General features: G+C 30.9%; 1 protein-coding gene across 2 annotated transcripts; it reads left to right on the top strand.

Moving 5' to 3' along the window:
- The first annotated feature begins 2,560 nt into the window (after positions 1 to 2,560).
- Positions 2,561 to 9,411, top strand: LOC104246612 (probable transcription factor KAN2). Of its 2 annotated transcripts, none has more exons than XM_009802458.2 (6): positions 2,561 to 3,467; positions 3,984 to 4,060; positions 6,144 to 6,198; positions 6,959 to 7,115; positions 8,354 to 8,417; positions 9,171 to 9,411. In XM_009802458.2, exons 1-6 carry the CDS (start codon positions 2,846 to 2,848, stop codon positions 9,306 to 9,308), a joined length of 1,113 nt encoding a protein of 370 aa, XP_009800760.1. In that variant the 5' UTR covers positions 2,561 to 2,845; the 3' UTR covers positions 9,309 to 9,411. The 2 variants fall into 2 exon arrangements, with proteins under 2 accessions (XP_009800760.1, XP_009800761.1); XM_009802459.2 differs by having other exon boundaries at positions 2,719 to 3,467; positions 9,174 to 9,411.
- Positions 9,412 to 10,348: the final 937 nt, after the last annotated feature.

Genomic DNA, 10,348 nt, shown 5'->3' with positions numbered 1-10,348 from the left:
CGACTTCGGACGTTTTTTCGGCTGGTCGACCGCGGTCGATTTTTGCCGAATTTCTAATAGTGACCCTTTAATTTTTATATAGATAAACAATTTAGAAAAAAATTCAAAATGAAATTAGACATAAAATGGGGCATTGGTGAAATATTTTTGCACTATTTAGTATTTACTTATTGTTATCATACTAGTCTACTACTCCCTTCGTCCTAATTTATGTGGTAGAGCTTGAATTTCAAGAGTCAAACGAGTTTTTTTTTTACTAAAATTTTTTCATATACCTTTTAGATATTTCGAATTGTTATACTTCTATATCCAAATTTATTGTCAAAATTAAAAAGTTTGACTCCCGGAATCTGAGCTTCGCCACATAAACTGGGACAAAGGAAATATAATTTGGCTGTACTTCATTAATATAACAATGAGTATCAAAATATAATCAGATTAAAGTAATAGTGGACTTCAAATATAAGAAGTGAAATAGGTTTTTACAAGAATTTAATTATGCCTTAGCAATTAGTGATTGAGCTAAGCTTTGTGTGCACATAATTATATTGGTGGGAAATAAAAAATACACGTGGAATTACATTTGGCATGAAGGATATAATACATGAAACCATGAGAAGAAGACAATTGGAATATTATAATATAAAAGAGGAATGAGTTACAAAAGGTATGAACAAAGCCTAAATAAGTCAATGAAGAGGCACGGGCGGAATGAGTCAAGACAGTAAAAAGAAAAGATTCACGAACCTTCAAGTACTGAGAAGGGGGAATCAGAATTGTTACAAAATTCTCGTGAACAGTTACAATTGTCAATTATAACGGATCATTAATACCATTAAAGCTCATAATGATTTAGCCATAAATGGAAGGAAACGTTATATTTGTAAACCTAAATAAGAGGAAGGAATTTCACTTATAAGGACATCTGATGCAATATTGAAATATACACTTTACTTTTCTGGTTTCTCGAAATTCTCTACTTTATCTTTACAATCAATTATTTCCTTAATTATTCTTATTATTTTACTTTGATACCACTGAGAAAGTGAAGCTAAACTTGGTGATCAGTAACCCGTTTTCTCCTAAAATTAAAATTTGACCGAAAGACCTATTTTTGGTTAAATAATAATTTCATGCATTTACAACAAAAAAGCAAATATGAGTCTCCAAAAAATTCCACAACGGAAAAATACATATGGTGTAATTTTCCTGAAATATAGTAGCCACCAAAAAAATAAAAACAAGGGTAGCACCCAAGATATGGCCTATCGCCTAATAAGGCAGCTCGGTACACGAAGCATCCCGCATTTATGCAGGGTCAAATATATATAATGTAGACAGTCTATCCTAGTGGGAGCATCAGTGGTCTATCACCTATCCGTCCATAGATGAGTGAAAATTACGATAAAATTAAAATTTTAGATGAGATTAAAATATTGCTGATTTATTTTCATCTGTCAAATTGGTGGTTAGAGTTATTTACTACTTATGTTGGTAAGAGGTACGTAGCAGTATTCCGGTAAAATTATCGAGGTGCGCGCAGACTAATTCAGATTAAACACCACTGTTGTATAATAAAAGGAGGTGAATTTTTTTTTATGTACAAGCGTCTTCCTCTGGAAAAATGTAAGTTTGTTGCGACTCTTTTGGGCAATCTTGCTATATATATCCAAATAATTATACAAAAAATATATATTTTTTCCAACTATTATTTTGAGAGCGGCTATACATTGTCATTTTCCTAATAAAAAACTTCCATGTTCAAGCTTTTGATGAAACATTTTTAACTAGTATGTCCTATAATGTTCTGAACTTCTTTGAGAGAGATGTGACATAAATGATTTAATTAGGGATTATCATAATGATAATGATTGTTAGATGATTTAGGAGTAATTAGTACTTGGAAATTTTTGTCTAATCATTACTTTCATGTAAATATTAATTTGATATAGGCGCTTCAACAACCATTGGTTTCTAATTAACGTAAATATTAACTTATATACAATGACACTATATATACTTTTTAAACTATTAGTATTTTCTTAATCGATTATTACAGGTTGTTACTATATTTTTTTAGGTTACCGAATTAAAATTATAACAAATAGTTACCCTATTGTTATATATATTATTTTACCTGAGTGTAAAAAGAAGTTGTACATTATTAGTGCATTGACTTTAAACTCTTAAAGTTATAACTATTACTAACTTTAATTAAAATGGTAAATATGAATTATTGAGGGACAAATGCACACATAAAAGCTTGCACAAAAATATTCCTTTTCTTTCCCAAAAGAATGCTAGGATTAAAACCAAAAAGTTAAAAAAAGGAAAAAGGAGTAAAAAGGAACCAAAGTCACAAAACTTATTTTACTTTTCCTTTTTCTCCTCATCTTTTTTCTTCCTTTTCATCTTACCCCATGTCCACACAAGAATCAAACCCCCACCCCCCTCCAACTACCCCTCCCACCCCTACCCCCCCCCCCAAAACAGCCCCTCAAGTGTCATTTTCTCAAATATACTTCACACAAAAGAAACAACCATTCACTTCATACACCTTGTCATTTCTTCCTCCCCTTTCTCTCTCAATCTCAAATCCCAACAACTACTCACTCTCCTTCAATTGATCATCATCAAATCCCATTTCAAGAAAATCCCAAATTTTCTCTCTACATATCTTTACACTACTCATATATACTATTGATAAATAGTCCTTATTATAACCTACTTACAAACATAAGAGACGACAAACAAGATTGAAAAGGGAGAAAGATCATGAGTTATTCGTAATCTGTCTTATTTTTCAGGTTACTAATTCTTTATATCCTTATTTCTTGAAAAAAAGATGGAGTTATTCCCCGCGCAACCGGACTTATCCCTACAAATTAGCCCTCCAAATAACAAACCCTCATCATCATCATCATGGAAGAGAAGTACAAGTAATAGTTCTAATGAAGATCAAGAAATGGATTTAGGTTTTTGGAAAAGAGCTTTGGAATCAAGAAACTCATCCAATAATAATAATAATATCAATAATTCTTCTTGTTTTGAGCTATCTTTATCATCAAATATTAATCCAAAACCTAATTCTAGCCAATATTTCCATCATCTCCAAAATACTAACACAAATTTCATCCGCTCTTTACATCAAAATCAAGTACTAAACCCTATAAGAGGAGTTCCAGTTTATAATCAAAACCCTATTTTTCCATATGATAATACTAATACTACAACTACATTACCTATACCATCTTCTGTTAGTTCTTTCAATTATAACCATACAATCTCTTCATCAAATAGCCATAGCCATTTTCAATCCCATCTTTATCATCAAAATGGGCTAATTAGATCAAGATTTATGTCAAGATTTCCAGCTAAAAGAAGTATGAGAGCTCCAAGAATGAGGTGGACTAGTACTCTTCATGCTCGTTTTATTCATGCTGTTGAGCTCTTGGGTGGACATGAAAGTAGGTTTTTTTCTGCTTAAATATTTATTTAACCTTTAAATTCATTGTTATTGAGAATGGATTTAGCTTATATACAAGGTCTTTTAAGTGGTTTGTGTATTTTAACCTGTTATAGTAAGTAATCTGTTTTATTTTACAAGTTACATTACTTATCCCAATTTTTATGGACTGCTATCTAAGTGATATAATAGCGTAAATTGTTTTTCGCTGTCTGCTTTCAGTGTAAAAAAGTTAAACTCGCCGAAAAAATAATTTAACTTATATATAGTAGTGCAAAAATCCTCACCTGTTGAAAATATATTGGGTAAATTGTTATTGTTGTGGTTGTTGTATAGTAGTGCTACAATCTTTGGCGTTATCTGTAAAAAAAATTATCTTATTATTTAGATTACTGGTCTAAGTTTTTATTGACTATTATTATTGTTAGTGTGTAGTAGTTAAACTTTATGAGAAAAGCTAGTATTATGAGCTTAATTAACTATATTTCATTTTTGTTTTTGTTTTTTGGGAATGTAGGAGCAACACCCAAGTCAGTTCTTGAGCTTATGGATGTGAAAGATCTCACCTTGGCACATGTTAAATCCCATTTACAGGTAAATTCTTGAACAAAAAACTTTTATTCACTCTCTCTCTTCATTTTTTTTTGGTTAATAAGCGAATTCGCAGCCGCTTTCCTTCGGATCGCACAGGGTAAACCTCGCTCTTGTATAGCTGCAAATTACACAGAGAGAGTAAATTGCATTAGGCAAACCCGTGCGATAAGCTCAAATGCAAGTGTGTTTAGAACTCTGGACCTTCCACTTGGCAAGTCCCCTACTCAACCAACTCGGTCACCCGAAAGAGCCGCTCTCTTCATTTTGATGTCCAAATAATAAGTACTCCCTCCGTTCCGATTTATATGAACCTATTTGATTGGACACGGAGTTTAAGAAAAAATGAAGATTTTTTAAAATTTGTGGTACTAAATAAGTCAAAAAGGGTCCAGAGTATTGTGTGGTTATAAAAACTTTTCGCTAAGGCTAGAATTGGAAGTTTAAGCTAAATTGTTTTCAAATTCAGAAACGGATCATTTTTTTTGGAACGGACCAAAAAGAAAATAAGTTCATTAAACTGGAACGGAGGAAGTATGTGTTTTTGGAGTCTTGAAAAAAGGCCAAGTTTTCAAATTTTGAATAGTAATATGTTTGAGTAAAATTATCTTTTTGGAGTCTTAACAAAAGGCTATGGTTTTCTTTAGTACTTTGGACAATAGCCTACATCGATCATCAGAAAGATGTTTATTTCCACAGACATTTCAAATTCCAATGCCTCTTTTAATAGTACATTTTTTAAAGTTTTTTTTTCCTCTATCAAAATTCTCAAAACTTCTTTTTCTACTTAGTAGATCTGATGGTTCTGTGACCCTATTTTGCAGCTTTATTTTGCATGGGATAATGAACCATATATTTATTCATGTAAACTGATGTAGTAGCAGTACAAGTTCTATTAAGTAAAAGAAAAGGAAAAAAGAAGAAAGACTCAGTTCAATAAAAGTAGAGAGAGAGAGAAAGTCTTATTCATAATGATTCATCAATAATAACATCAGACACATCAGTTTAAAGATTATCTTAAACTGCAAAAGTCTTAGGGAAAAGGGGTAGTTTGAGGGTGGGGTGGGGGTGGGGGTGTGTGCAGCGGCGAAATCGGAATTTTTTTCAAAGGTGTTCAAACTTGAAAGAAGAGGAAAAACTTCCCTGATAAAGGATGTTCAATATACGTTATATACCTTAAAATCTAATATTTTACCTATATACACAATGTGATTTTTCTACGATCGATAGTCAATTGACCACCCTTAACCCAACGTAGCTTCCCCTGGGTTGTGTGCAATCAGGATTGATATTTGACGAGTTCGACCTCCAAAAATTTTAACATTGAATAAGTTCAAATTTAATATTTATTATAATTTTAACGAATTTATATATGTATATATATAAATCATCCAGTGGAGATGGAGCGTATAAGACAAATTTAGGCACATTATTTTTAGAATTAAAATTGTGTACTCTCCTCGATTTTTTACAGAAGGAAAGATATGGCTAATAATAAGAAAGTACAAACAGCTATCATCACATAGTGAAAATGCCCTTTGTGGATTTTATACCATCCCCAAAATCCCCTTTATGTTATGTATATGATTTTTGGCGTTACTTTACAAAATAAAAGAAAAGAGTATGTAGTTATATTTTAGGATATTAACTTACATAGCATCAGAGGCGGACCTATGCTTCGGGAATAGAGGTTACCGGACCACGTTAATTTCAGCAAAGTTTTTAAATATATAAGTGTATATGTTAAAAACGATCATATATTTTGCTTATAACCCTTAAACTCAAAAGTCCAACGAGGACACTGGTTGAGCAGTTCGCTCATGTGCCCCCGCCACCTTCATATCCTGAGTCCGCTTTTGCATAGTACTATAGTATACATTTGCTATATCAGTATAATTTAACATATTATAGCAAATAATTTGTATTATTTTTCATATGTTACTAGTCTTGCTTATATGAACGGTTACATATAGTTATTTTTTAGATGATATGATAGCATTAAATTCTTTTTCACTATCCATGCATAAAAGTTAAAAACGATAATTTTGTATTATGTTGCTTATCAGCTGTTGGTATAACTTTGTAGATGTATCGGACGGTGAAGACAACTGATAAAGCAGCAGCTGGAGCAGCTTCTTCAGGTGCAAAATACATTTTAATTAGTATATTGACTTATATTTTTTTTTTTCGTTATGACTGATTGTTCATTATAGGGTATTTTTAAGAATATAATATTACTATAAAATATGAGTACTAGGCAAGCTATGTAGCACGGACTCCAAAAATATTGCTGCATACGTATCAGATCCTTCAAATACACTATTTTTAGAGGAATCCGCAAGTCCCACGATATTTTTGGAAAGTACTTGTTTTTTTATTCCGTTATGAATGGTTGTTCATTACAATTTACAGGGTATTTTTAAGAATAATATATATTACTATAAAATATGAGTACCGGCAAGATATGTAGCACGGTATCCAAATGTTGCCACATGCGTATTATATCCTCCAAAAATAATATATTTTTGAAGGAACCGACAAGATCCTAGATATTTTTGGACAGTCTGAGAAATATAGATATTGATTGTTTTTTTTTCTCCGTTATGATTGAATGTTCATTACAGGGTAATTTTAAGAGTAAATATTACTATAAAGTATGAGTACTAACAAGCAAGGGCGGATCTAGAGTGTTAGTTAAGATTTCATGTGAATTCAGTAGCTTTTGTTCCGATTTTGTATATAAATATTTCTCAATTTTTCATTGTGAACACTGTTATTGTAGTGTTAACTTGAAATCGTTATAGAAACTCATAAACTTCATATACTTTTTAATATTTTTATATGTGAAGCAAAATTGATTATATAGTCTCTTTTTTTTTCCTTCCCTTTGAATGTTTTTAGGCCAATCGGAGGTGTTTGATAATGGATCATCTGGGGATAATAATTCAGAGGAATTAGTGCTTGACATTCAAAACTCAGGAAAGTCTGAATTATCAGTTCAACAAGGTGGACGACAAGAGAAAGATAATTATCGTGGTCTTTGGAGTAACTCTTCAAGGTAAACATTTCTCTATGCAACTTAATTAATTATTATAGATATATATACTCGTGTGAAGGGAGTCTTAGCGTAACTGGTAAAGTTACTGCCATGTGACCAGTAGGTTTTGGGTTCTAGACTTCTAGCTATAGAAATAGCCTCTTGCAGAAATGCAGAATAAGGTTGCGTACACTAGACTCTTCTGGTCCGGCCTTTCCTTGGACCCGACGCACAACGGAAGCTTAGTGTACCGGGAATAACAAATGTGAAATGTATAGTGAAAATTCATATATACCGCCCTGACAAACTTAAAGTTGAGGCTTAATTGTTGAAGTAATAAACTCTCAAGAACTAGAAATTTTAAAAAAAAAGAACTGGAAATATATATATATATATATATATATATATAAAGTAGGAATAATAGATATAAAATGAGTTAGTAATGTAACCTGGAAAACAAAATAAATATAACATGATACTACTACGTAGTATCAGTTAATATGCATTGACAGTTTAACAATCTTTATATACTGTGTGTATACAAATGTAGAAATATACCAAAATGACAAAAATCAACCTAAAAAGATACGCATATAGCTTTCCTGTGGATATTGTGGGCTCAGATAAAGTATTTGAAAGAAAGACCCTTTACTAGGAAACTTAGTGCTAAAGCTAATTCTATATGTATATTATTAGGAAAAAAATTGTTTAATTTGGTGTCAAGGAAACTTTAGAGTAACAGTAAAGTTGTCTTTGTATAATTTATATATCACGAGTTTGAGCCATAAAAGCAGCCACTAATGCTTGTATTAGGGTAGGCTGTCTACATCTCACCTCTTGAATATAGCCCTTATCACGGATTTGACCGATTCCGTCGGAAATTTCCGACTACTTTTTTCCGTCGGAATATTTCGGTCGGGAATAAGCCGTTTTTTAGTAATGCGAACCCTACGTGAACAGGAAATACTTTGTATCGGCCTTTATTTTTTTTTGTGTCAATGGCAAAGGGCCTATGGCCATATAGGAGTAGAAATTTAATTTTCTTCACATGGGTGTATTATTTTATTTTTGTTTTAGCAAAAGGGGAAATAATAAGAAGATGAAAAGAGTAGAAAAAGATAAAATGAAGCTATAAATAAGACATACAAAAAGATAGCTTTCTGTTTCTCAGTCTCACTTTTTCTTTCTTTTGCATGCATGGCCTCCACTGATGAAAAAATATTCTTTTGAAAATTGGCAATATTTGTGTTATATAACAGGGAAAGTTGGCAGTTGCATGGCAATAAAAAAGGAGATTATCCAGGAAACATATCTTATCTAGAGGTACTGTTATTATTATTATTCTAGTTTGCAAACTGTACATTGTCAATATATCAAAATTAAACTTAGAAACATTTAAGTACTATGCATTGAATAATATACAAAAGTTATTTACACAATCTTATAAAGGTAAGTACTAGTACTAAATATCTATGATAAGCATTAATGGATGACTTGGTAAAATTAGTAATTAACTTGTTATCACATGTTAAACTAATGATGATGTAAAATAATCTTTAAATTGTCGGTCATTATATATAACTTAAATTCTTTAATGAATAATCAAAATTATTTCTTTCCTTATTTTCCTTTTGATGAACTTGTTAATTTCGTGGAAAAGATCAAGCTTATGAAACTATAGATGCATATTTAATTTTATGCCCCTAATGCATGGTTAGGGTATAATATTTTTCTCATATGTCCAAGTATTGGTGGATAAATTTATTCGATACCTGTGATAGTGAAAATTAACAGATACCTCATGAAATTAGTCGAGGTGCACGCAAGCTGACCCGAACACTACAATTACCAAAAAAATATTTTAATTCTTGGGTAGAAGTACGTATACGGTATACACATGCAGTGCATCAGTAACAGGGATGCAGGGTTCATCATTGTTACATATATTCCTCAAAATATAAATCTGTCCTTTTTGATTCCTTTATTCACACACACTTCTCTTGTTTCTACTTATTATTATTCTTTCTTAGTACTAATTCATTTTTTTTCTTTTTTGAAAAAAAAAAAATTATACAGCAGAAAGACAATATGGAAGCAAAATGCTTAAGCTATGAGGGAATATCAACAGAAGTGAGCTCATCAACTATAACAGAAGCAAGTCCAAAGAAGCCTAATTTGGAGTTTACTTTGGGAATAATGCCTAATATTTCATAGTACTACTCATTTTGAAATCATTATATACTTTTTGACTACGAGAAATAGTAAAAAGACAAAAAAAAAGGAAGAAGAGAGAATCAGGTTCCCACTGAGATAAAAATAATAATAATATAGGAAAGAAAAAGAAAAGGAAAAAGTGAGCTAAAGAAAGACAAAGAGACAAAGAAAAGGAGAAGGGAATAGGAAAAGTGCATGTAATTATTCCCATTTTAATATTCTTTGTGACCTATAAATCAAACAATATATTAAATTGTTCCTTTCTTTCCCTACAAATGAGGAAAAACAAAGAAAGTAAATTTGAAATCTAATTGATTTTAATATTGTTATAGTAGTAAGAGATTATAGTTACTATATAGAGAGTTGAGAGAGGAAGAAGTAAATCTCTTTCCCTTGTTACAATTGTATGATCATTTACATTTACCAAGAAATATAATATCTCCGACTCATATTATCTGTTTTTTAAAGGTTTTCGAATGTTTTTTTTAAAAAAGATTAGTCTTTATCATAAGCATATGTGTTTAAATTACTGTTATCTCTCCTTAAGTATGTCCAGAGGCGGATCTAGGATTTAATACTAATAGGTTCCTGTAATGATCTCAAGTAAATTTTAAATAGTAAATGGATTCACATTCAAATATTTATAGATATTTAGTAAATTTTTTGAACACATTTATACTGTTTGGACAAAATCTATTGGGTTCACGTCAACCCGCAGGTGGGGAGGTGGATCCGCCCCTGAGTATCTCACTTAATTAACAATTTACTAATTTTATTAAAATAATAAAGGTAAATTTGGATAACAAGTAACAAATGGTTTTTTCTTCTTTTAAAACCTTGAATATTTTATGTTTTATATGAAGGAAAACATAAAATATTTTGCAGAAAATAAGTTATTTTATGGCTATCAAACATTAAAAATATTTTAAATATTTCTATTTAAAAGGGGAAAATATTTTTCTTCTCTTATGTTTTTTTCTGATAGTCCATTTGAAATAATTTTATATTTTAGAGAGTATTTAATAGTAAACTAATGTTTC

This window comes from Nicotiana sylvestris, chromosome 12 (genome assembly GCF_000393655.2).
Source record: "Nicotiana sylvestris chromosome 12, ASM39365v2, whole genome shotgun sequence".
In the NCBI taxonomy this organism is placed as follows: domain Eukaryota; kingdom Viridiplantae; phylum Streptophyta; class Magnoliopsida; order Solanales; family Solanaceae; genus Nicotiana; species Nicotiana sylvestris.
The sequence above is the reverse complement of the archived record's forward strand: the minus strand, read 5'-3'. Positions and strand labels throughout refer to the sequence as shown.